Source organism: Tiliqua scincoides, chromosome 3 (assembly GCF_035046505.1).
Source record: "Tiliqua scincoides isolate rTilSci1 chromosome 3, rTilSci1.hap2, whole genome shotgun sequence".
NCBI lineage: Eukaryota > Metazoa > Chordata > Lepidosauria > Squamata > Scincidae > Tiliqua > Tiliqua scincoides.
This window is the reverse complement of record NC_089823.1, coordinates 126,498,909-126,526,451: the sequence shown is the minus strand read 5'-3', so window position 1 is coordinate 126,526,451 and position 27,543 is coordinate 126,498,909. Positions and strand designations below refer to the sequence as shown.

The 27,543-nt window shown below is 43.4% G+C and overlaps 1 protein-coding gene across 1 annotated transcript in view; it reads left to right on the top strand.

The window, feature by feature from the left end:
- The first annotated feature begins 382 nt into the window (after positions 1-382).
- Positions 383-27,543, top strand: part of VWA8 (von Willebrand factor A domain containing 8) — a 127,518-nt gene continuing 100,357 nt past the window's right edge. The window contains exons 1-5 of the mRNA XM_066619382.1: positions 383-554; positions 6,135-6,212; positions 23,935-24,065; positions 26,057-26,167; positions 26,780-26,947. Coding sequence (XP_066475479.1) covers positions 404-554; positions 6,135-6,212; positions 23,935-24,065; positions 26,057-26,167; positions 26,780-26,947 — 639 coding nt within the window. The 5' untranslated portion in view covers positions 383-403. The remainder of the gene's footprint in view (positions 555-6,134; positions 6,213-23,934; positions 24,066-26,056; positions 26,168-26,779; positions 26,948-27,543) is intronic.

Below are 27,543 nucleotides of genomic sequence, written 5' to 3'. Positions count from 1 at the left end.
TTTTTAAAAAAATAAAAGGTTAACAGGAAAGTTACCTATGCCTGCAGCATGTACACAGCCATACATTTCCTGTTAACGTGAGTGACAGCCCACTCCTAGTCACACTTTCCTGGGAGTAAGCCCCATCGACACTAATGGGACTTACTTCTGAGTAGACATGCCTAGGACTGGGCTGTGAGTGAGTGGGAAGGCTCGCCCTGTGGGATTTCTGCGGTGGGAGACTTGCGGGGGTCCCTCCGACTGCCACCCAAGCCAGAGCGCGCCCGCCTCCAGCCAGGCTCTCGCTCCCTGCTGCGGACGGAGCCAGCCTGCGAGCGGCGGGCGCAGTTTCCGGAGGGACGCGGTGCGTCGCCGGGCTCCTTCCTCCTTTCCTGCCCCGGCCCTCCTGCCCGAGTTCGGGGTCATGCAGTCCCGGGTGCTATGGCTGGGCAGCGGCAGCGGCGCCTGCGGGGCCCCCCGGAGGGTCCGGCTTCTCCTGCAGCAGGTGGCGGCGCGGGGCCGGCAGGCGATGCAGTGTCACGCCCGGGCAGCGCACAGCACCAGAGCGGCCGAAGGTAACCTCCGGGCCCGCGCCCCATTCCCCCGACCCCTGGCTGCCTCCTGCTGCGCCTCCTCGGGGGCTTTGGCCCCTGCCCGCCCCAGCACTTGCAACCTGGTCTGCCTCCCCCCAGCCTCGCTTGCCTCCCCCCCCCTCTTATTTGCCCACATTATGCAGAATTAACCTATGGAATTTGCTGCTATACGAAGTAGTGACGGCTACAATCCTATTAACGCTTTCCTGGGAGGAAACCCCATTGACTCGAATGGGACTGACTTCTGAGTAGACATGCATAGGATTGGGCTGTAAGGCTGCACTCCTAGCCACACTTTCCTGGGAGGAAGTCCCATTGACTAGAATGAGGAACAAGGGAAAAACCTGGAGGCTACTTTTCAGTGCAAAATTGGCTAACACTGCAAGGGTTAAGTGGACCCTGTCTACTTCTCACCTTCCATGGCTACATTTTATTCTTATTTTAAGTGGGACTTTCACAATTTTTCCTATAACATGCGATTTGTTCCTATGTCTCGACCAGCAATTTTCAGTCTTTTTCATCTCATGGCACACAGACAAGACACTAAAATTGTCAAGGCTCACCATAGGTTTCTTGACAATTGACAAGGCACACTGCGCTGCTGGTAGGGAGCTCACATCCTCCAATCGCCCATCTAATAAATGCCCCTCCTGCAAACTCTTGAGGGCATACCTGCATACCATTTGTGACACACCAATGTGCTGTGGCTCACTGGTTGAAAATCACTGGTCTAGACAGGGGTGTCAAACTCATTTCATACAAAGGGCCGAAGTTAGCATTCAGGGCTCCTGCTGAGGGCCGGAAGTGATGTCATTATGCAGAAAGTGACATCATTAAGCAGCTAATGGCCAGAAGCCAGACCTTGTTCTCATATAGAAACTCATTAACTGCAAATGACATAAGAGAAATTACACAAATCTTGATCATATTTCAAGATTTGGGAAAGTCCAATTTTCATGTGGGCTGCCGTTTCAGTGGTAACACCTCAGTAGCTGAGAGCCTGAGGGCCGGATAAAAAGCTTCTGGGGGCCACATCCAGCCCCTGGGCCTTATGTTTGACACCCCTGGTCTAGACTATGCAGTATTTGCATTCTTCAACTGAACAAGAAAATGAAAACCATATTCACATTCTGACAGATCAGGAAAAAGGTATTGTAGGGGTGTGCGGTCAGGGCACCCCAGCGAGAGGCCTCAGTCAGGGTAAGGGTAAGGCACTCTGGTCCTCCTCCCTGCTTTGGCTGGTGTGGGCTGAGCAGAAGCTGTTGGCTGCACAACCTCCAATTCTGTCTGTCATCACAGACCTTTTATTTGGCTGCTGCCCTTCCCTTACCCCTCCCTTTCCTGCTGAGAGTGCCTCCCTGTTAAAGAGACTCAACCCTGGAGCCTACCTGACCATGCCTCCCTTGCCCAAAGGCCTGCCATGAGACCCTGGCTATTGGTCTTGGTCCCTCCCCCACCTCTTCGTCTCAGAGACTTGCGTTGCCGGGGGGAGGGGGGGTGTTATCGAGAGGCGCAGTTTCTCTCGGGTCACAGTTTGAGAAACACTGGTATATTATGTTTAACTCTATGTGAGTTAACAGCTAAAATTAACAGCTAAAGTTAACAGCTAAAAAATGCCCACTTCTGATTTTGCAACAAAAACCAGAAGTGGGCATTTTTTACTATTTTGTGCTCTCTCCTGCCCCTTAAGAGGGCAGAGACAGGGCTTTCCTGGCTCGGGCATAGCAGTGCCTCAGTTTGGGAACCTCTGGGCTAGGGGAGTTAAGAACTGCGAGAGGCACAGATGCAGCACCCTACAATCATATGTTCTTTTTACAATTTGGTAAGTTCCCCCACTTTATAGGTGAACAAGGTGGCAGCAAAAAGAAATACATGTCTGCAACCTCCAATTTCCAAGTTTATAGGCCCTTGTTTGTTTCCTGTTTTATAGCCTCAGCAGGATATGTTTTGACCTTTACTCAACTGAAGTGAAAGAACAGAATGTGGACATGGAATTTTTTGTTGCTGTGGCTTCTAGCATGGTGGGCTACTGTTCATATTTGTTCCTCTTTGCCTGGCCCAACTACCATAAATGTTTGTAAAAATGCTTTTATTTCTATAATTGATTTTTGTAAAGTCTTCTAAGTGGTTTATAATAAAAGAAAAGATAAACACAACAATCCAAAAAGTAGTACCAGAGCTGCTAAAATAGGAAATACTCGGGGTTGGGCCCAGCCACCTGCCCCCAATCCCCAACTTACTACTCCAGATGAGCCCAAGGGGGGAGAGGGTGCAGCAGGTTAGCCCAGGGGGTGACAGCAGGTTAGCCCAGGGGGTGACTGGGCAAGCTCCCACACAGGACTGAGGGCCCAGGGAGACTGGCTGCAGGCACAGAACCTCTGGAGTCACAAGGGAATGGGAAAATAGGCTGCAGGCCCCACCCCCTTTTGAGTCTGCCAGGGAGGAAGGGGTGGAGCAGGGTGGGGCAGCCAGGCTTCCTCAAAAGGGAGAGGGCCTGTGATGACAAGGGGGAAACCACCTGAGAGCTGAAAGTGCTGACCCCTGTGCTGAGAAGGAACAGGCCAACCCTCCCCCAGTGGCAGTCTGAGGCCCTGCTCTGCTGGACCAGCCCCAGGAGGGGAACAACAAAGGCAACCCCACCCTGAACCCACCAGACTTTACAGGTGTTTGAATACCCTGCTAACCAGGATGCTTGCTGCTAGCAGACTGCATGACATTAGCAGCATGACACTCAGCTGGCAAATTCAAGCCTGATCAAAAAATTGGGATGAGGCCAAATAAGCTTCCAGGAGGAAGGAGTTCTAGTCTAGGCATCACCACAAAAAAAGTTCTGTTTTAATTTATCAGCAGCCAAGCCCCTGAAAACAGAACAGTGGCCCTGTTGTAGGTCTTATTATGTGGGCAGATTCATGCAGAAGAAGTTGATCCTTAGGAGAGGTGCCATATACCATACATTGGGAAGAGCCTAGGCTTGCCATGGATGTAGAAATGCAGTGCTGGTTCATAGGTGGGTTAAATAAACTGTTTAACCTTGTGTAGGGCTAGTGCTTGAAAATGAGATCATATATAAACTTGGAATCTTAAAATATTTTTTCCAGATCTGCACATCAGTATTTTAAAAGGTCACCTGCATGTGTATCTTATAATTTTCTTTGTATCCAGTCATGCACACTTTAATTATTTCATTTGAGCTAATGTGATACCTGGATGCTTTGGACTCTGAAAGCCATTCTGGGTTGAATGGCAACTTGTGACCAGAACTGTTAGTCTCTTTGTTGGTTTGATGAAGTTCAAGTTTTAGGTACCTTTAAATAAATCAATAGTGTAATTTTCTTTGTACTTACACCTAACCTATTTTACTGTAATAATTCCATCTTGCAGTTGGTTTATTATGGCTGATAAACCTACTCAACTGCCATACAATATGCCTAGCTTTGCTGTACAAATACATGCCCTTCCCTCCCTTTTATAATCCTGAGATCTTTTGACAAACCAGTGACGTTGTTGTCAGTCACTATTTATAGCACACAGCTTTTCTTTTAGTTTGCTATGTTCTTATCCCAGCAACTGTTTTATCATCACTCTCTATTTTTCCTTATGAAAAAAAATCATGTTGCTTTTTTCTGGAAAGTCTGAAGGCTTCACTAAGATGGGTATAGCTCAGTGGGGAAGCAAGCACTGCCACTTGAGTGCATGAAGTAGTTCAGTCCTGAACTATTTGTGACTCACCAAGTCAAACACAGCTACCTGGGGCTCAATAAACATCTTTTTTAAAAATCCCCATCTATAAAATGGCAATAGATAGAGAATTGTTGAGCTCCTGGGAAGCCTATAGTACACATAGGCTACTGGTTGGAGGCCTGGTTGTAGCTTGCAGGATACAGATTTTGCACTGTCTGGTTCTCTTTAGCATTAAAGACAAAATGTATTATTCTGAGTTAAACTGTTTGTTTTATTTGTAAAGAGAAGTTCTGGTTTTTGTATGGCAGCATTTGGTTTTTCAATGTATGTTTTGCTGTAAGGCAGTGGTTCTCAAACTTTTTAGCACCTACACCTACTCCTTGAAATGACACTCTGTTGAGATCCATCAGGCTTTACAAGACTTAAAAAAAGTGATCTACCAAGAAATAATATTTTTATTTATTTACAAGTGATATTTTATTTATTCACAAATTTGATCTGATTCATTTCTCATAATGAGGCAGCCCTATTTAGGGGCTTAGTTATGTGACAGTCTTCACCTGCCCTCACTACCTGTCTTGATGGGGAAAAAAAATACCAGAAAAAAACCCCTCAAATATTTATTTGCCTATATTTACTTAAGCTTGCTGTTTGCAGGGCAACTAGAAGTACAACAAATGCAACATATCTCCCTCTCACTGTCCCCCCCCCCCCAACACAGACTCTGCAGTGCAGCAGAGCAAAGTTCCTAAGCTTGTGTAGGAACAACATTGTATGCGTACACACAACAGTTCCCTTGCTCCATTTACAAATGCACATTGATGTAGCTACTCTTCTGACAGTGATTTCTGTTTTGGGGACTTGATTCCACCAGAGCCACTTCAGTCTCCCAAGAGACATGAGTTGGAAGTGATGTTGATAACTGCAGGTGTAACATGGCAGACAAGGGAGAACCTTTTACATTTGCCTCATTTTAAAAATAATTTTTGAAGCTGTAAAGAAAGGAGTTGGTTTATGGGTGAGGGAAGCAAAAGTACTAGCTTATTGTGTGCAAAGTTTTATTAATGTACCTGTAAAACAGAGGAAAAGGGCTATAATGAAGTTCATAGCTTAACATCTTAGGTGGTGTACTATAGGAAGGCTGTGGATAATTGTACATGTGCCCTGAATGTAGACCTTTCCCTTTTTTGTAACTAGAGTTTGTGTTAGACTTTTTATGTTATAGTTATTTTATGTTCATGAAATGTTATAGTACAGTATTCCTCAACATTTGTCCTCCACTGTACCCCTTCACGTGGCCCACCTAGTCGAGGTACCACTGAAAGTAACTGGCAATGTCATCATTGTCAGTTACTTCTGGGTTGAGAGGCCAGATGTAACAGGGCAAACACTGGTGAGAGGCTCAGGGTGAACAGGAGGGCTCTTTCAAGTACGGAAAAGCATGCTTTGGAGCTCTTCCTGTCAAGCTGTGTCTCCGACTGCTGTTTGTTGTGTCACGTTCCTGGTCTTGCTGCTGGGTGGCAGGGTTCCAGGAGTCCCATGAGTACCACCAGAAACCACCTCCAGTACTGATGGTACCTGTGCCACTGATTCAGAAACACCGTTGTAGATATGTTCACATACAACTATCTGTTGTATGATAGAATAAGTTCACATACAACTATGTGAAAATGGTGCCCTTCCTGCAAAGAGCACTGGTTGGTATACATGAATCCTTTCCCTTTTTTGTCTGTACAACCCTGTAACCTAATTTAGGCTAAGTGATAATGGCAGGCCCAAGGTTGCTCCGTTAGGTTCATGGCTGAACAAGGATTTCAACCTAGGTCTTCTGTCCAAACCCAGTAGGCAATAACCAGTGAAAAGTATTCTTTTGTGTTTCAGGTGATACTGTTACCATTGGTGATGTTTCCTACAAGCTCAAAACTCCAAGGACTCCAGAACTTGTTCCAGTGAACTACAGTAAGATTACATATTCTTCTTGAGTTAAGACCAAAGTTGGCATGCACCCGATCAGATTAATGAATGTGAATAGTCCTTAGTGAATGGAGCGTTGGACTGAAATGGAGGAGGCACAGATTCAAGTCCTCTATAAAACTTACTGGGCGCTCTTGAGCTATTTCTTAGTCTCACAGATTGGTTTTGATGATAAAATGGAGATGCATGCACAGTGGGCCCTTGTCATCCACAGGGATTTGATTCCCAGACCCACCGCGGACGCCAAAATCCACTGATGGTAAAGTCAACTTTAAAAACATTTAAAAGGAAAAAGTTTTTAAAAAAAACTGTGTTCCCTATCTTAACCCTGCAAACCACACTAGCTGCAGGGCAGTTTTTGGCGCTCCCTGAATCCACTTCCGGGTCATGCTGAGTTCCGTAACCTCCTATATTGGCCCTAGTATGCCCCAGAATGCATTGCAGAAGTGTTTCCAAGCAATCCAATAATTTAACATATCTGTGTGAAAAGTAGTTTTCAAACACTTTTACTGTGCATGTCATGCACAAGGGAGGGGATCACAGGCCTCAGCATGACCTGAAAGTAACTTCCGGTAGTGCCAGTGACTGGTCTGCAGTCTCAGAATCCACAAATTTGTGGATGTTGGAATCAATGGATAACGAGACCGCAGATTAGAAAGGGCCACTGGATAGCATCCTGAGCTCCCTGTAGAAAGCATAGGATAGAAATGTAATTAATAGATAAGGCTGTTTACATTCAGTAACATTGCTTGGCTTACAAATCTTTAATCTGCTTAAAATATTAGCAAGGGTTTGTAGCTGGACTAGCCTACCACAACCTAGTAGAGTTTGGTCTTCTAAAATACCTGTGAATTGTCTCCCACAGCTCTTGTCTGTAATCTGGAGTTCCAGACTGGTGGCAAGTACTCCTGTGCAGATAAAAGAGCAGTTTCATTCATTTTTATGACAGGCAGAACACAGGAAAGCCTCCATTCAATAAAATTATTAATCACAATCATTGTGGAGTGTGACTTCTGCCCATTTTCCTGCAAAACATTTAAGTACACAGTCACCTGGGGAAGGAAGCAACTTCGGGTGCCACTGTTTTATTATGTGTATGGATATGACCATGTATGCAAGGTACAAACTTCTAACATTTGATGATATTTCTAGTAGGAAGAGAGACAAAAGTCAAAAAACAGTCTTTCCTGCCAAATGTTGCTACTGCAATTTTTTTGGTAATGGTTCATTAGAAAGCAGAATTTGATTTGAGAGTCTGTTGGACAATGTAGAGAGCCTGTAGGTGACCAACTAGCTAGCTGCCTCAGGATGGAGATGATGGGAAGATGAAGTGAAATAAGATGAATGGAGATATGTGGGAGAAGGAACTGCTGTTCATTTTATTTCCATATTGGCCTGGGGTTCACAAGTATCAGCTTGGCTTAGTAGCTAAGCTTCACTGTCAGTTACATCCTCCCTCACCTCTCTGGCATGTGCAGGTTGCTTCTAGCAAGTATTTTTGTACCAGCTATTTGGAGAAGGTAAGAAAAAGCAGGAATTGTCTGTTCTGCTGGCTTAAAATAAAATCTGCCCTCGGACCGCTCGGGAAGTCACAAGACTGCCTCTCTTCTGAACCCTCAGGGATGAGGGCTTGAGAGAGAGGCTGAGTGTTTTTTACTTGCAAGTGATTTCTCACTTGTGCATAACATAAGAAACAGGGAGAGAAATGCTTGTTGTTTTATTTCTTACTTAAATAAACTTTAGCTTGATTGAGAAAAATCTTCAATTTTCCAAGTGCAAGTTTCCTGTGAACCTTAGCACTAAACAAAGGTTAGAGAGGATACTTTTTTCCCCAAAATGTCCAGAATGGACAGAATCTGGTAGCCTTTATGAACTTTGATAAATGCAGAGCCCCTGATAGTTCAAGCAGTAATTACAGTTTGATTGCTTGGATGCGATTAAGGGTGCAATGCTAACCCCTTATGTCAGTGCTTTCTAGCACTGACATAAGGGCAATGCAGCTCTGAGGTAAGGGAACAAACATTCCCTTACTTTGAGGAGGCCTCCGTGAGTGACACCCAACTGTGGGATGCAGCACATGCCCCATTGGCACCGCTATGCCAGTGCTGGAAAGCACTGACATAAGGGTTAGGATTGCGCCCTAAACCAGTTACCTCCAGAGTCAGAGAAGCCCTTGATAAGTGAATTTGTTTCTTACTCTACTTATGCTAGAGAGGAATTGCATGTGAAGGCCACAACTTCTGAATTGTCATAGCTTATTGTAAGTTATCAGCAGTCACAAAGAGACCCAGAGCTGCAAGCAATATGTGCAGGCTTATTTGTGAATGCCAGCTGAGTAGCATAAAATAAAACGGAAATTTTTCTGCTCCCAGCTGTAAGGGAAATATTTTGTCTCCTTTTAGTCAGTCACTACGTCATTTATGAAGCAGTTGAAGAGGAAGGGAGCCAGAACACATTCCTATTTAATCCATCTTCTGGCTTGCATCATGTTTGTAAGGCTACCTACAGTGTGTGTGTGTCTATATATCTATATTTATATCTTTCTTGTAAAGCTTATTAAAATAAACAACTTTGAATAATCTTAAGGAATTTGTCAAATTTTGCTCACAAAAGTTCTGTCAGTTTTTTAAACAGCTGTTCTTAAATTGACAAATTATTGAGTCGGTATTTACAATTTTAAGTGTTCTTATTAATGACATGAGAGAGAACAAAATGCTTATCTATAGCGGAATAACTTGCCTTACAGCCAGTGTGTTCTTTGCAAAAAAAAAAAAAAAATTTCATCTGCTAATGCTGAGACCTCAAGGTTTGGGAGAAGGCATCTACCATATAATTTGGTTTCAACATTCCAATAGACATATAATCCTATAAACATGCAACATCAGCAGTTATCATAGGAAACACTAAAACTAGCATAATCCTGTGCATGTCTACTTGGAAGAAGGTACCATTGAGTTCAATGTGGCTTACTCCCAGGGACGTATATATAGGGTTCCAGCTGCAGTACTATACATACTTACCTGGGAATAAGTCGCATTTAAATAAATGGGACATTTTGCACAAACATACATAGGACTGCACAATAAATCATTTAAATTTGGGCAGTTTTCTTAGGAGTCCAACATGAAACACCTTATTAAATGTAGCAAATGTAGCTTCCCAGTCAGGATGCAATCCTATACTGTGGACCCTTCACATCCTCAGGGGTTTGGTTCTGGAACTCTGCGTGGTTACCAAAATCCAAGGGCTGACCACATGGGAACTAGGGAAGCAAAGAGGAGAGTGGCATTAGCATGTGGCACTTCTGCCCTTTCCTCGACAATGCTCCAATGAGACTTACCAGTTTCTAGCTGGATTGGGCATCCACCACCATCCTGAGGAGGAGAAGGCCCATCAAGCACGTGCGCAGGAAGGTGGAAGGTGCCAGCAAGGGAGCAGGGGACTTCATTCCTGCATTCACTGCTCTCTGCCTGCTCTTCGCTTTTCCTTTATGGAGGGCAGCTGAGGTAGCACTGCCAACCCCTCTGTATACAGAGGTGCTGCGCCTCATCCCAGTTGGCTGCAGAGCTTCCCACCAGAGGAGGGGATGGCAAGGCGAAGGCAGTGTTGCCTCTGCTCCTGTCCTTGCCCCGCAGACCAAAAAAAACTTCACTGTATTAACAAAAAAAAAATTCATCTGACTCTGTAAAGGGAATGCAAAGACTAGAGCAAACAGAGTTGGAATAAATTTTTTTTTCCAAATACAGTACAGTCTTTTTTGATTTGCAGTTGGTCAAATCAGTGGATGCTAATCCTGTGGTCAGGGTAGGCCCAGTGGGTAGACTTATTCATGAGTTCCATTAATAGAGCTTACCTCTGAGTAGACATATACAGGATTGCATGGATAGAAACATTAATCCCAGAGCATTACAATAGCCACAATACTCCTCAGTTCCAAAAATTCTTATTGTCTTTGACTTATATAACTATATTATAGTAGTTTTTGAAACGAGCACTTTTTAGTTTTCACTAGGGATTTCTATTCCCTATTAAGATTAACAACAGTTTGCACAACAGATGGAATGTTTTCTAATTTTAGCAACTGTGGCTATCTCCAGGGTAGTGTTAAGAAGGACCAGCAAACCCACTGGAAAATATGATATTTCTCCCACCCTGAGAATATGTCAAATCCAATAGATCACTGGCACCAGAAATGTGGAGTCAGGGTCACATTACCATCCCTTCCCCAAGCTGGGAATCTGTCTTTTCACTGATAGCTCTCACTCCGAGTTAGCTAAGGAGAGAGATGGACAAGGGGTGTCTTCACCAACCTCCTTGCTTTGCTTCTCTCATCCATGCATCACTACACAATCATACACACTTTCAGGCCTTCTTTGAATACTGTGCAAGGCTGAGCAAAGCATTAGAAATTGAAGGTCTGTTGCTCTTTGGGTTAAAGTACTAGGCAGGTTGGTTTTAATCCATCAAGGAAAATATTTATTGGGGATTAAAATGGAACAAGGAAAAAAACAGTCAGTCAAATTCTATGTGTGAGATCAAGACACTAAGTTCAAAATAAAGTTGAATATGTTTTTACTTTATCTCCCTGACTTAGCCTTCTGGTATCCTACTGGGAAGGGAAAGATCTTCTTGAGAGCTAACTGTTTCTAGTTGGACAGCATCATGGCTTTCATCTTCGCTTGGCTGCATCTTGCAAGGCACCTCTTACATCTTGCATCTCACACGCATCTTGCTTTCTCAGCCCAGCCAGGCAGCTCTCTTATCACATTCAGAGAGCATAGCCTCCCCAATCTGAGCTACCTGACAATATAGTCAACTGTGGTCCTGATCCTAGCAAGTTATCTGATCAGCATTAGTAGTTGCAATCTAGGAGAGCTGGGACTAAAGTATTTCAATTCAGTATTTAAATTTTGTCTTCCAAAGCCTTTGAGTCCAAGACTAATTTGCTTCCCAGTAAATATGGGGTGTGTGTGTGTCTGTCACTGTGAGATGACCTATTATTTCAACATTTTGTTTTAATCTTGTAGATGAGTCTGCATCCTTAAATTTAGGGAAGCCCTTTGCTTGTTTTCAGGGCTGTGGGCCCATGTCCATCAGAGGACTCAGCTGGGAGGCCAATTCCTATAACCCCAGTGGTCAGTAGTGCTGCCCAATGTGCTATTGGGGCAGATGAATATACCATGGGTAGGCCTAGTGCAAGATGTGTTAGTGCTGCTTGCTTGCAAAAACTATAGTTCAGTGCAGTTTTATTAAGCCCATCAGAATGCTAACACAATAACTTCTCCTATTAATATGTAAACTCCAGGCTAAAAATAAGTAAAGCAATCACATTTCCAACCCAACAGTAATATTATCGATGGTACTGTACTTTTACTATTTCCCTTGCCACAGTTAGGTATCAAAAACATAGCATAAGCAGTGTGAAAAGGAGACTAGAAACTCAGCATATCCACTCTTACTGCAAACAATCTCAAATGTGGGGAGGGATGCCTTTTGATGTTCATTTTTTCTTTTCTGCCAAAGCAAACAATAGCTTCCAACATGATGGTGGTGGGCATTTAGATGAACAGGCAACTCTGGGTGAAGATGCCCTGGATAATAACACAGGCCTACAAAATTGAGGGTCAGAAAAGTTTTTCCCAAACTTTATGGTGGTTTGATATGAATTTGGGGTGCCAATTCCAAAAATGGCATCCATTTTGCCCTATTACATCTAGTTTTGGAGATATAGTGTAGCCTCATTAGTGAATGGTTCAAGCAGCTTCCTCATGTCTCCAAAACTAGACGTGAGAGGGCAAAACGGATGCCATTTTTTGAATCAGCACCCCTGATATACAAAGGAATTGGTGTAACGTTTAAGGAAGCAAAGTGTGTGTTGGCCTGTGTAATTAGTCACAGAAGCAAGCTGTTTTTGTAGGCTGTGGCAGAAAGTGTAGAAGAAAGCAGGCAAATTGAGGTAAAGTATCTTGAGATGGTGAAGGTTGCCTTCAGTCATAATCAGTGAACTAGTTCAGTGGTTCTCAAACTGGTGGGTCGTGACCCACCAGTTTGTGTATAGGTTCCCCTGTCCCTTTAAGGGGCTGGGGAAAGAGAGGCATGGAAGCGATCCCCAGGGTCATGTCCATATGGGGAGGTGAGGGAGGATGCTTCTGACTTAAGTTATGTAGGCAGGGCTGCAGGAGGCTGCAGGAGCTGTGGGGAGCGCTGCACAGTTCTCCGCAGCGCTCAGGGAGGCTCAGAACATCACTGCGCTAGCCCCTCCCCCACAAAGAATTGCTTAGGGAGTAAAACTCCCTCAGAGTTTGAGAACCACTGAACTAGTTGAAAATATCAAGCTGAACTTTTAAATTGTGAGCCCTTTTGGGACAGGGAGCCATTTAGTTATTTGATTTTTCTCTGTAAATCGCTTTGTGAACTTTTAGTTGAAAAGCAGTATATAAATACTGTTAATAATAATAATAATAATAATGCTAGTAACTTGAAACTGTACAGTCAATTTAAACGTGTTTACCAACTTGAACCTTCAAGCCTATGTTCTCATTGCTCCAGCTAAAGGAAATTGTAACAATTTGGGGAAACTGAATAAAAGTATTAAAATACTTGGGGTGGGGAGCTGTTTAGTAGGACATGAAGACATGTGCATTTCAATGCACTTATATCCAGAGGGCAGAGTCCCTGAGGCTTTGGAGTATTCTTGTATGCTGTGTAGCATCTATGATTTCTTTACATGACAGCTTGTTTTGCATTCTTGAATTTTGTTTCTATTTTTGGCATTTCTTAAGCTTGATCCAACTTTCTTTTCTTGAAGTCATTACTAAAAATAGAAGGAGCTGAACTTATTAATGCAAAATGTAGCAGCAGCATTTGGTTCCAAAGCGAGAAAGCTATGCTTGAACTTCTAATACTATGGTTGATTGCATATGTTCTGCCAGGCTTGTATCACTGCAAAGTGTGCTTCCCAAGAAGAGCTAAAAGAACAAGAAGAACAAACACTCACACCAGTTATCATTGTATTTCTAACAACTACACCATCTAGTCATTGGTTCTTATATTGGTTCCAAGCACTCTCCATAGCAAGGGAAAAACCAGTGTACAGTGCACATTTATCTGCGTTTGTTCCATTCCATGACTCTGTGTGATTAACAAAAAACGCGTTGTGCTAAATCCCATAGAGTTATGCAAATATGCTGCAGCCGAATAGAAGGAAACTAAGGCAGCTGTTATCAATCCCCTCCCCTCCGATCCATACTCAGCCCTCCTGCTTCTGTCCCGCTTCTTTCACAGGTGGGATGCTGACTTTAAGAGTTCAGTCCTATGTCTACCTACTCAGAAGTAAGCCCCATTGTAGTCAATGGGGCTTACTCCCAGGAAAGTGTGGATCATTTTGTTTGTGTCGGCTGGAGCAGGAGAGCCTGCACCATCTGGGGGTGGGGATTTGGCAAACACTCCCTGGGTTTTTTTAAGCAATCCCCTCCCCCTCCTGCCTCCCCGTTGCCAGCTGTTCCTGCTTCTTTCACAGGTGGGATGCTGACCTTTTGAGAGTCCAGTCCTATGTGTTTCTACTCAGAAGTAAGTTCCATTCTAATCAATGGGGCTTACTCCCAGGAAACTGTGGAGAGGATTGTAGCCTTGCTGGGCTGTTTTGTTTCCTTAGGCTGGAGCAGGAGAGCCTGTACCATGGGGGGGGGGGATTTGGCAAACACTCCCTGGGTTTTTTTAAAGCAATTCCCTCTGAAGCTGCCCCTGTGTGTGTGTGAGAGAGAGAGAGAGTGAAAGAGCTCCACCTTGCTGCACATGCTCTGGCTGCAGAGGTTTCTGCCCCCCTTCCCCTCTTCAGCCTCTTTGCTGGCTCAGGGGCTCCAGGAGTGTTACTGTTCCTTTGCAAGGGGAACCTCTTCCATGGCTCCAGGGCTATTCCCTGCCTGGGTGAGGCGGAGCCTTTTTGCAGTGTTTTGGGCTGCCTAGAAACACCAGCGCCGGCAAAGGAGTATGTGACTTTCAGTTCCCCCACCCCATTCTCATTGAGACAAATCCACAGATAAAAAAATCCGTGGATAAATAGGCTGCAACTAGTTAAATGTAAAATCTTTGGCTTTTACAGAACTACAGGAAAGACTGCATGTATTTTGCAGTTCTGTACAAATACAGAAAAGCCACAAAACTTGGGATTGGCAGTGTAGCAGCACACATTGTAGGCACTGGAATCTCATCTATGTGGTGCAGGTTCTTCCCGTTACTTCTCCATGTTTCACAGCAACATGGTTTGAACAGAAAAGTGTCAACTTGGTTATTTATTAGAGATGGTTTGATGTACTGGTCTCCCTGCTGCTCTGGAAGCTGTGCCCTTCGTTTGGCTTCCAATGAATCGACTGCATTGGTTCATTTGATTGCTTTTAAGAGACCAAATGCACTCTAGTAGACTAGCACAACAGCTGATCCCTGTGACTGCTGGCCATGGGAGTGAGCCCTCCACAGCTATGTCCTTGTTTACCGGTTCACACACTTCTTCCTTTCTCATTTTGTTTGTGTTCCTTCATATTTGCCTTACACTGTAGTTTCAGACTATTGCTCCTGTATTGACTCTGTGTGTATGTGTGATGCAAGGTGGGTATAGTGCTCACCTTTTGCATGGAATAAGGTTTAAGTCTGTCATATGCTTCTTTCCCGTCACTTGCATGATTGTGTTTGTGGCCTTTCAGTTCTGTGGCTGTATGAGGCCATTGAATGAACTGTACAGGCGTGCCTTGGTATCTGTAGGGTTTCCATTCCCCCCTCAGATATCGGAAACTGCGGATACGTGGGACAACCCCCCAAGACCTGGATGCTCCAGAGGCTCTTCAGAGCCCCAGGAGGCTAGGTGTGTCCACCTGCAGCTTCTGCGGGCTCAGATGGACTGTTATAAGAAAAAAAAGTGACTTCTGATTTTTTTTGGACAAACTTTATTAGAAACCACCCAGAAAAATGCAACATCTCAAGGAAATTTAAGGTCCCACTTCCGGCTTCAATCTTTAGCATGTCTAGGGAGGGCTGGAATTTCTGGTAACAGGTTCTGATTTTGAGTTTAAGTGTACTTACCTATAACACTTTCCTGGGAGTAAGCCTCATTGAACACAATGGAACTTACTTTTGAGTAGTCACACATAGGTTTGTGCTGTAAATCTGTGTTTTCAGAGGGTTTGTTGCCATTTTAGCAAAATACCTAGCATTCAGTAGATGGAGGATATTTTCAGTTGGCTTGTAATAGTGGAGCCAAATGTTTATGAAATATTGTATGTTGTGTGTAACAATTATATGTAAACATGCTACCTGACAGCTGTAGTTGTGATTCATGAGCAGTATCTCACTTATTGCATAGAGATCAGAGGGTCTGTTGCCTATTTTAAGATCACCATAGTTATGGACTGCTTCACATGGTAGGGAAAATATTAGAACACTTCTTGGCAGAAGTGGTGCTGCTGAAAGGGCAGTCTGCATGATAATTGGGTTCTCCTGTCCCTTGAATATATGATCAAGATTTGCATATTTTCTCCATCATTTGCAGCTAGTTAGTTCCTAGGTGAGAACAGTGCCTATTTCTGGTTATCATAAATGACATAGCTTCTGACTCTCAGCAGGCAGTGTGAATGCTATTTGGCCTGCTGTATGAAACGGGTCTGACACCCCTGGTTTAGTCTCTAAACACATGGGTAGAAAGGAAGAGAGGTTCATGGTGTTATGGGAACTGAGCATTTGGTCGTGTTTTGCGTGTGTTCTTTCTCTGTATTACTGCTGATGTGATCTGGTGGTTCTACTGTAACAGCATGTGATACCTGGATGCTCTTGCCTGGTTTCTGTGCCCCAATACCTGGTACTCTTGCATAACACGTCTTGTTGTCAGTGTCAGTGGCATAGGTAGCGATAAGTGGGGGTGGGGGTCCGCCCTAGGTACCAGCCCGGGGGGGGGGTGTGACACCACAAGTTACGAAAATTGCAGTGGTTAGGAATAACCCCATCATGCTATCTATGGTTGGATGCAGACATGACAGCAGAATGCAATGAAAAAAACTGGAGTGAAATATCTCCATACCATCAAATGTTATGGCCAAAAAACCAGAAAACAAACAATGCATGGAGCCCTGTGGAAAGTGAAACAGCCATGTCGCATGTTTACTTGCGAGTAGGCAAACTTGTCTTAGTCCAGTGGTTTTCAAACTGGGGCGTCATGACACCCCAGCCTGAGAGCCCTGGGCGATTCTCCCTTAAGGGGCGGGGAGAGGGGGAAGGCAGAAACGTGATGCCCAGCATTGCACCACTGATTGGGGTGCAGGGGCGCTCTGCCACTCACCACTGCCTGCAGGAGCTTCCTGGGGCTTGGGAGAGCCCGGTACCAACCTCAGCAGGTCTCCCCACGCCGCGCAGAGTCCCCTAGAAGGTGATCGCGACCATTTCCTGTTTCTCGATCGCAAAACCAGATGTGGTCATGATCGCCTTCTGGAGGGCTCTGAGCTGTGTGGGAACCCTGCTGAGGCTGGTGCCAGGCTCCCCTCACCCCCAGGAGGCTGCTGCAGATGGCGGTGAGTGGCAGCACCTCCCTGTGCCCTGATCAGATGTGTGATGCTGGGCATCGTATCTCTGGCTTCCCCCTGCCCCCCTGCCTTCTGAGCAAACACTTAGTGGATCTCAAACTCTCCCTGAGTTTGAGTCTCCCTGAGAGTTTGAGAACGACTGCCTTAGTCCATCAGAAAGGTCAGGCTAAGAGGAATCCAACAACACCAGAATGGTCCCAATCCGGTGAACGCAACCCCCTAAAAAACCTGAGAAGGAAGTCCCCCATCCAAGCTGACGAATGTATTGAGCCCTATGGAAAGCAGAACTAAGCATTTGCTCGTGAGTAAGCAAACGTGCCTTGACTTGTGGTCACATCAGGCAAAGGGGGAATGCAAGGCCACCAGAACGGTCCCAATCTGATGAATGTGGAGCTCAACAAATGTTCCAGAAGACAGCTGCGCCCCCCCCCCATAAAAAGAATAAAACAGAGGCTTCAGCTGGTAAGGTGAATGTTTTCTATTTTAGACTTGTAAAGCCAGGTGGGTCCTGATAGTAATATGCTTGAAATAGAAGAACTTAAATTGAACTGCGCAATGGGTAGGGCAGAAAATCTCACTGATTTTTTTTTGTGTTAGGGGGGTGTTATTGCAGGCAGGCTACAGAGGAAATTCACTTGGTGGAACAGGGCTGGCTCCCCCTTATTTATTTGTTTTTCTTTAAGTTAATTATTTATAATTATTTTAATTTGCTTGATGATGTCACTTCCAGCCATGACATCACTTGAAAAATTAATTAATTATGTCATATGGGGTGACAGAAATGTATGGGCGTGTCAAATGACCTAGCTATGCCACTGGTCAGTGTACTCCTGTGTGTGTGTGAGAGAGAGAGAGAGAGCTGGACAAGAGAAGGAGGTCCCACCATTATTCATCGGGAATGTTGTTTCCGCTGTGGTGTCCTGCTGTGAGCTGACACAAGGATCACTTTGCGTGTATGAGGTGGTGTCATGAACAAAGAAAGTTTGGGAACCTTTAATGTAACCATTGGGGCTTGGCTTTCCACCAGCATTGGTGGCACATGCTGATTTCAGCAGGAGGGTTGGCTAGAATTATTTGTCTCTGGGGAACTCCAGATACAGGGAATCCATGTCATACTTGCATGGGATACCATGTGGCCCTTTTGCAATGGTGCTGAATTCAAAAGAGCATGGCTGCTGCAGGACAGTGTCTCAGCTGAGGCAAGGCCATGAAAGCCATAAGCCATTATGCCATGCTCATAAATACAAACACATTATAGTTTATATGTTTAGTAGTGTAATAGAGAAAATGTTCAAATGTTTACAAGTTTAATGAACGAAATGTTGATGCTGTGTTTATGGATGTTTATAATTAAATTAGTTTAAAACAAAATGCTATGTTTATATGTTTAGCATTTCACAAACAAATATTAAGAAATAAGAAAAGTGTTTATATGTATAGCAATGCTTATATGTTTGGAAAAAAACATTTTTCTGGTCTTTGTCTGCAAAATTGCAAGCAGGCGGTAAATCAGTCTGAAGGAATGTCAAGGACTAGATAATGGTTCAGGCTTCAGAGCAGAGCACTGTTTGTGAAAAGAAGCTGGATTTTCCATCTGTCAGGCTAACTGGTAGTATGACAAATGATTTAAGCTTCTCTTGGAAGCAGATTTACAGCTAGTATACAGCTTATACCAGAGCATCAGATAAAGCAGTGATTTTCAAAGTGGGTGCTAGCGCCCCCCAGGGGGCGTTGGAAAGATCCAAGGGGGCGTTGAAAGTAAAATAGGCGTTAGGGGGGCGATGGGGACAAAGTGGGCGATAGGGGGGCAGTGACAGGTCAGGCCAGGTGAAAAATGCTGGCCGCCACCAAAAAAAGGGGGTTCCAGGCGGCCAGCATTTGAATTTGGCGCGCTTTGTCCTTGCGCGCCTCTGATTTGTTTTTCTCTGCCTGGAGTCAATGAGCGGGAGAAGGAGGCTCCTCCCCCCCTCACCGCTCAGAGCGCTCCAGACTTCTGAGGCAACAGCCTCGTGAGTGCTCTTCCCCTGCGCCGCTTTGCCGCCTGCCTCCCTGCTTGTGTGGCCACAGCCTCAACGCTGGTCGTGGTGCCTGCCTGCTGCCTGTGTGGCCACAGCTGCTTGCCTGTGCCTGCCATCGCCACCACAGCCTCCGCAGCGGGGTTGTGCTGCCTGCCTGCCTGCCTGCCTGCTTGGGACCAACACAGCTCAGCAGCAGCCTTCTCCATTGATATCCAGGTAAAAGAGGAGAAGGAAGTATAAGTGTGCAATCCTGAGGCTGTCTACTCAGAAGTAAGTTCCATTATATTCAATGGGACTTACTCCCAAGAAAGTGTCTTAAGGATTGCAGCCTCAATACATTACATTAAAAACATTACTCATCCTACTTGTGTCTACTCATAAGTAAGGTCCATTACTCAGTTGGGCTCACCCCCAGTCCAGCAATCTCCCCCTCCCAACCCCCCCTGCACCTGCAGCCTCTATCTCCCAGTCTGAGCCCCATCCCAGTTGTGTCTACTCAGAAGTAAGCCCCCTGAAATGAAGTGGCTTGGATTGCAGCCTAACTAGTCTTGCCCCCCCAACCCCTCTAGACCTGCCTGCACTGCCCCAAAGAAAATCCCGTCATGCATGCACCCCCCCGCCCCAAGATAAAAAATATATGCAATATATTTATACATATTTATTTATAAATTTATACATATACAAGATGGTTGATGCTGGATGCAAAAAGGTTGGTTGCAAAGTTTGCTGCAAGTAGTGGTGTGTGATTTGCACAGGTGTTTCTTGACTTGGCCTGCTGGAGACTTCTGCAGACTGCAGAGAAGGTTGGTTGCAAAGTTTGCTGCAAATAGTGAGTGCGTGCTTTGCAAAGAATTTGCATATTCTTGTTCCAGAATAAAATATGGCTCCAACACAGCAAACAAAAAAGAAGTGTAGGCAATACAGTGTGGAATATCTGAAATATGGATTTGTACCAGCACCAAATAACGAGCAGCAACCAATGTGCCTACTGTGTGAGGGAGTTTTTTCAAATGAAGCCATGAAACCTTCCAGGCTCCTACAACATTTGAAGAAAATGCACTCTGATGAAGCAGACAAAAACTTAGCATATTTTCAGTCACTTCGGGAACAATTACAGAAAAGGAAAAATATTGTAAATATGTTTGCTAGCACTTCACAGCAATCCAGTGATGGTTTGCGTGCATCATACAACATCTCATTGCTGATTGCTAGATCTGGTAAGCCTCATACAATTGGGGAACAGCTTATTCTGCCAGCAGTCAGTGAGGTTCTGCGCACAGTTCTACACAAGTCACCCAAACAAATTATTAAAGCTATTCCTCTCAGTGATAACTCTGTTCAAAGAAGAGTAGATGAAATGGCTGAAAATATTGAAGACACATTGTGCAACATGCTTAGAACGATAGAATTTGGTTTACAATTAGATGAGTCCATTCTTCCAGGCAATCAATCTTTGCTTCTTGCTTATGTTCATTTTGTCAAAGATGAAAGTTTGGTTCAAGAGCTGTTATTTGCAAGACAACTAGAAACAGATACAAAAGGGGAGTCAGTATTTCGTGTTGTTGAGACTTTTTTCAAGGAGAAAGAGCCATTTAGTTATTTGATTTTTCTCTGTAAACCGCTTTGTGAACTTTTAGTTGAAAAGCGGTATATAAATACTGTTAATAATAATAATAATAATAATATCCTGCTTACCAACATTCTTGCTTGTGCAACAGATGGGGCACCTGCGATGACAGGTCGTTACCGTGGCTTCATCAGTTTCTTGAAAAAAGCTGTACCTGGTGTGTTTACGGTCCACTGTGTAATTCACAGGCAACATTTGGTCGCAAAAAACCTAAGCAGTCGACTTCACAAATCATTAAACACTATTATCAAAGCGATAAATAAAATTAAGGCACATGCTCTCAATTCTCGATTGTTTCGACAGCTCTGCATTGAGAACGATGAAGATTTTGAACATTTGTTGTTGCACACAGAAGTTAGATGGCTGTCAAAGGGAAACTGCCTGAGACGTTTCTATTCAGTTTTTGGAACAGTTGTTGAATTCTTCCAAGACTCCAATCCTGTTTTCTCTGATGAACTAAGAAACATCAAGCATGATACCGCCTACTTGTCTGATGTATTCACAAAGTTTAACGAAGTTAATCTGCAACTGCAAGGAAATGAGATTAGCCTTATCAAAGTCAAATCTGTTCTCTCCACGTTTCGCTCGAAGTTACAGTTGTTCAGACGTAACATAGCCCGTCGTGAGCTCTTTCAGTTTCCGAACCTCTCTGAATTGGAGAAGGAGAAGAGCATACCAGACGATAACCTACAAGTGTATTGTGCACACCTGGATGAGTTGCACAGAGACATGTCTGATAGATTTCAGGATCTTTTTCTGCTTCAGATACCAGACTGGGTGATAAATCCATTCCTAGATATCGGCAATGATGAAACAGGAATGGTAGAGGAAGAACTTATTTCACTCCAAAATGACATTGAGCTCAGGCCAAAGTTCAAACAGTCATATCAAGACTTTTGGTTACAAAAAATTTTTTTTGACCGATACCCTGCACTGTGGAACAAAGTTAAGATGTACTTCATTGCTTTCCCTACATCATATTTAGTGGAGTGAGGCTTCAATGCAGTCGCCTACCTACTTTCCAAGCAAAGAAACAGACTGAACATTATTGAACGTGGGGATCTAAGACTTTTGCTTAGTTCCTTCCAGCCAGATGTTGATAAGCTGATATCCCTATACCAAATACATCCATCCCATTAAACTTGTGAAGACAATGTAGTTGCAGAAGAGATGCAAATTTAGCTTTTTAAAAATGTTATTTATTAAAAATGTTAAATGTTATATATTTAACTTTAAATACTGTTTACTAGATTTATTTGTCAAATACATACGCTTTTTTTTATAGTGTTGTATTACTTGTTTTGTATTTGCAGTAGACTATTAAGCAAAGAGGTGGGGGGGCGCTAGGAATTTTTCCTGGGCCTCAAGGGGGCGTTAGCCCGAAAAAGTTTGGGAACCACTGAGATAAAGCATTCTCTCTGAATAGAGAGGCAAATTCCACCTTCAAGTTTGCTTTAAGCAGAGAATTGAAAGGGGAAAAAGCATTATTGCATTTTAAAACATTCAGGCTTTCCTTTTTAAACCAAATACAGTTTGATAAACACTGGGAAGGGCTTCTTAGATCACAGTTTCATAGAAGTTCCAAAGAAATTATAATGGTTACTTGTTTGCAAATATCTTTCAATGCCTTAAGTGTAATCAACATATAAATTAGCTAGTAGAGTAAAGTTTGATTGCCTGATGTTATTGAAAGTTAAATAACAGTATAGAAATACACAGAAAGGTGGAAAGTTATTAAGTTTTACTTAAAGCCACAAGTTTGAAAATTGTAATTCAGATCTGTCTCACAGACAGCTCACAGGTATGGAATATAGGAGCTGTATCCCTGTAACCTTGAGGAGGCAGAAGTCTGGCAGAAGTTAATTAACAAGGAGACACTAGAACTCTTATCTTAAGAAAAGCATTCCAACTCTGTAGACTCAGGGTAACAGATTTACAACTCAGAGACAGATTTACAACATACAGAGAACTAGGGAGGAAGCAGGATGCCCTGTACCAATTAATCAGGAAGCCGATATCTCTTGGCACCAAGAACATAAAATTAAGGGTCATACACAGGTTAGAAGCAGTTTTAATGAGAAGACAGTTTATCTTGTTTGACAGACAGAAGATAACAGAAATAACATCTATGAGAAAGCCTCTAATTAGCAAAACATTCCTGAGAACCTCTGTCGGAGCTAAAAGCTGATAGGAGGGGCTAGATTTAATTGAAATAAAGAAAGGTCTCTTAAAATTCTTATTTACAATAAGAAGTTAGTTTGTCTTGTATTAAATAACATTATACTACTATGCATCACTATAACAAAGTCATATAAAGGGAATTAATAAAGGAAAGACGAAAAGGCTTAGTTTAACTCTGTCAAGGTCAGAAATAAGCACAAAACATATCAAAAATCCAGTTCTGTAATAAATGAGTAAAGAGTGCCATCTAGTGGTTGTTGGAAACAATGTCTCAAATGTACAATTTGCCTTTTTTGGAATTTGTAACTTGAAACTAACCAATCAAATGCTTGTAAAGTGATCTCTAGCCAATCCTGAGTATGCCCCCATCTCTGATGTCACACATCAGCCAATGAAATGTAAGACTCCTCAAACAAAGGAGCCAGAATTCAATATAAGGGAGAGGCACACACTGGAAAATTGCTTTTTTCTGAGAGCTCTGAGAGTTCCCACATAGCCCTCATTGCTCTCTTCATTTTGGACAGGAGTCCCTGAGAAGCCTGTTGCTGGCAACGAAATAAAGCTTGCAGACCATCACCACTGAGTTTGCTTTTGAACTTGGCTCTTGACCTTGCAACAAGCCACTTATAGGATGCTAAAGACTGAGGGCAGTATTGCTCAAACTGAGAGTTGGGACCCACTTGGTCATGATTTCTGGTGGATCCTGCAGAGTCTCAATGAAAACACAGGTGATGGAAAAATCAGATAACTAATTGCCTCAAGCCCTGAGGCTATTCAAAGGTCAGATAGCTGCTAATTGCCTTGAGAAGAGCTAACTCCTGCAGTTTGCAAGATAGCTGCTAACTGTCCTGCAAACAGCTAAGCTCCTGCAGTTTGCAAGCTTGTGTAAATATAGGAAGATAAATGTTTGAGCCTCTTTTTTCTGGTGTGTTTTTTCCCAAGTCCATCAATGACAGGTAGTGGGGTCAGGTGAAGGCTGGATCACATAACCAAGCCCCCTCAAGCCTTAAGTATACTCATTAGTGCTGCCTCATTACATGAAATGGGTCAAGTTTTTGAAAATAAATAAATAAAATAATACTTGTAAGTAAATACAAATATTATTTCTTTCTAGATCACCTTTTTAAAATGTCTTATAAAACTGGGTGGGTCCTGATAGAGTGTCATTTTAAAAAGTGGGCCCCAGTGCTAAAACATTTGGGAACCACTGCTCTAGGTAGTTGGAAAGGTATAAAAATAACAAAAACGAAACAGAAAAAAATCCAGGATATTTCCCCGTCTTTTTAATTTGGATCTTAATTTTTTTTTTCATTTAGCTTCAGATACTCTTGCTCAATCTGTAATTCACCATCTGAGATGGATAATGCAAAAAGACCTTTTAGGCCAAGACGTCTTTCTTATAGGACCTCCTGGACCTCTCCGTCGATCAATTGCCATGCAGTATTTGGTAAGTTTTTGAAGAACTGTTTAATTTTCATTGGGGAACTGAATGGTAACAATGTTTTTTGTGTGTGTGTGCATTGATGTGCATTGACCTATCCAACAAAGATGTAGCATGTGATACGGGAGTTTCTCTTAGAAGATCCTAGAAGTAAAGTGACTGTCTGTGTGTGCTGAGAGGGTGTCTGATTATTATCAAGAACTGTTTAGAACAGTGGTTCCCAAACTGGTGGGTCACAGCCCACAAGCCAGGGAAGCACTTTGGTTTGGCCCCTTAAAGGGCAAGGGCAGGAAGATCGCAGCAATGCAATCCCCAGGATCATCCTGCTGCTGGGGAAGGTGGGGGGGCTTTCCTGGCTTACCTGAAGCCAGCAACAGGGTCCAGGAGTTGCTCAGTTTCCAACTGCATAACTGGAAGTGACTTCCGATCACTTTTTTTTATTAAGTCTTGGGGAGCCCTTGGAGGTGTCTATGGGGCTTCCTGCAACCCCTGGACCCTGTTGCTGGCTTCAGGTAAGCCAGAATTGTGTTGCTGCAATCCCTCTACCCCCGCAAGTGCTTAGGTGGTTCCCTCCTCCTAAGGACGACTTTGTGAACCACTGGTTTATAAATATTTCCCTGTATTTGAATTATTTTATTCAGACTAAGAATTCTCTCCAACTGAGTTTTTAATGCTTATTATTCTTCACTTATTTTTTGCCCCAAGTCTTTGGTATATTTATTGTTGTTTTATATCTTTTACTCTGGGGAATTGAAGAGTTTTGTATTAAGAAGGCAGGTGGGTTACCAGTTGGTCTCCCATTCAGAAGGTGACCAGACTCAATTAGCTTTAGTAAGCTGTATGTGTATCTTTGAACCATAGTCTCTCAAATGGAACATCAGGAACTTTTGATGCAGCCTCTGTGGAACCCATTTGCTTTACTATTTTGTATGTGGTGTGCACGCTGCCATGATCTCAGCTGCACATTTAAGTAGTCACTCTCCTAGCTCTCATGGTTGCTGAGCGATTCAAAAACATTGCATTCTGTTCCATCCCCCACAAGCACAATGCCCAATGTGATGAGCTCTCCTTAGGGCTTAGAGATTTCTTTCAACTTCCTTCCATGGAGCAAAGGCCCGTGTGCAGCCTCATATTGCTGTCTAGACTTCCACGTGGTCAAAGAACATGAGCTCTGTAGGAGGTGTTCACAGGCTTCCCATGTCTTGTACCAACTTCACACGGTGCTGATTCATAACGAGGAGGAAATGGGTTTTGAATTTTCCTCACCAAAGAGTAACTATGAGGAGAGAGAAGAAATGAGTCTTGAAGCCTACATTTGAGATCCACTACATTCATGAAAGTGACTTCTATAATGTACTTATGGTTATTTTATTGAGATTATCTACCACTTTTAAACAAAACCTTTTCAAAGCAGTCTCCATAGCAAACATAGTTTTTTGATATGCTACAGCCATGGGATGTGTGATGGCATGCATGACAGAAATTATGCAAGATTCTTGTTTACCTTAACATGAAATACTTTTCTGCCTTAACATGAAATACTTTTCTTGCAGACAGCAAATAGGTTATCAGATGGAAGCAAGTACCAGTGAGTTAGAGGTGAATGTTTTAGAAAAATGAAGCAGGAGTGCTGTAGAAAAATGAAGTCATGCTGACTGAAAGTGAGCACTAAATTTGACTTCAATCTAAGGTTTTGCTTCTTAGTTTGAGGGTCCAATCCTATCCAACTTTCCAGTACCAATGCAGCTGCAATGCAATCCTAAGGTAAGGGAACATTTGTTCCTTTACCTTGGGGACGTCTCCGTGACCGCCCCTCCCTGCAGGATGCAGCACATGCCCCATTGGCACAGCTGCATCAGTGCTGGAAAGCTGGATAGGATTGGTCCCTCAGTTACATTTAAGATTGTGCTGCATCCTGGGGCTGTGTTGGCTCATTGCTGTTAACCTACATAAAATATATCATCTCTGTTGTGCGATATTGTGCTGACATTCTACAGGAGTTGACCAAGCGAGAGGTGGAATACATTGCACTCTCCAGGGACACAACAGAAACGGATCTCAAACAGCGGCGAGAGATCCAAAGTGGCACTGCCTACTATGTTGATCAGGTGAGTGGTAGCAGCTCAGGTTCTTGCCCTTCATTGCTAATCTGATACAAACCACTCATTAAAAAAGCAAAAGTCTAAAACTCATGGAATTTCTTGTTTGCTTGGGGATTTCTATCAGTGTTCCAAGTAATAAAAACATGTTTAGTTCCCCATGGGGAGAGATAGCTTTCACATGTATGTTTTGTTTCTCTTTTGAGAAAATGGCATGGAAAGAAGGGGTTGGCTTTTCATCTCCATTTTTTTTCTGCTTCTTGCTGGAGTTTCTCTTCTATGACTCTTCTATTCTCACTTCCTTTCATATTTTGGCTTTCTCCCAGCTTATGTTCCCAACTCCTCTCATTTTAATCTTCTGCTTCCATTTTTATACATCTCTTACCATGTCCTACACACAAGTCTGCACATATATGCTCACACATGCACATGGGCTATTATGTTCCCTCTCTCTCTCTCCCGTCATTAGTTAAGTTATCTTTTTCTTCCACTCTTTTTGGGTGGTTGGAAGAAGGTATTCAGGAGGTGTGCTGGCTACTTATAAGCAAAACCAGTCAGTTGCATTTTGTGAACAATATCCAGTTGTTTCGACTTCCAGTTTTGCTTTGTTTTGGTTGACAGTGTGCCGTTCGTGCAGCTACAGAAGGTAGAACCTTGGTTCTGGAAGGCTTGGAGAAGGCTGAGCGGAATGTCTTGCCAGTATTGAACAATTTGCTGGAGAACAGGGAAATGCAGCTAGAAGATGGCCGTTTTCTTATGTCAGCAGAACGTTATGACAAATTGTTGAAGGTACAGGGAACATGTTAGGCTGTCCTAATTTTTTCTTGATACTCAGGTATGGTGATGTGGTGAGGCTATCATGATGGTTGAAGGTAGCACAGGCACCTGAACTTCCTATGTACCCTCAGATATCTCCTGAGTGGCTAGGAGCAGTCTGAAAAGGAATCGATGCTGCCATTAGGAAGAGGAGAAGCATTGCTCTTTCTCACCCCATCTCCGATCTGGCTATGAACTGAATTGCTGGGGTCTTCCTCAGTTTAGGAGCCAGTTATTAAAGGGGCAGTGGGACACCACCTGGTTTGGCTAATCCCTTTAGCACCAACCTCTATCTTTTGTAGTATTCGTCCTGAGCAGTCTATTAGGGAGTAAGGGAATTTAGCTCTTTGCTCTGGTCCCCCCCCTCCCCAAAAGCAGCCAAGTAAAAAATAACAAGACTTTATTAAGCAGGACAAAAACCAAAAAGAAAAGTGGGCAAAGGTTGAATAGGCAAAAGCAGGTTCTTGAAATCAGAGACAAATTAAAATTTATTTAATTACTATATTTCTGTTCTGCCTTTCTTCCACTTATTTGGCCACCCAAGGCAGCTTACATAGAAGTTCTGTTTT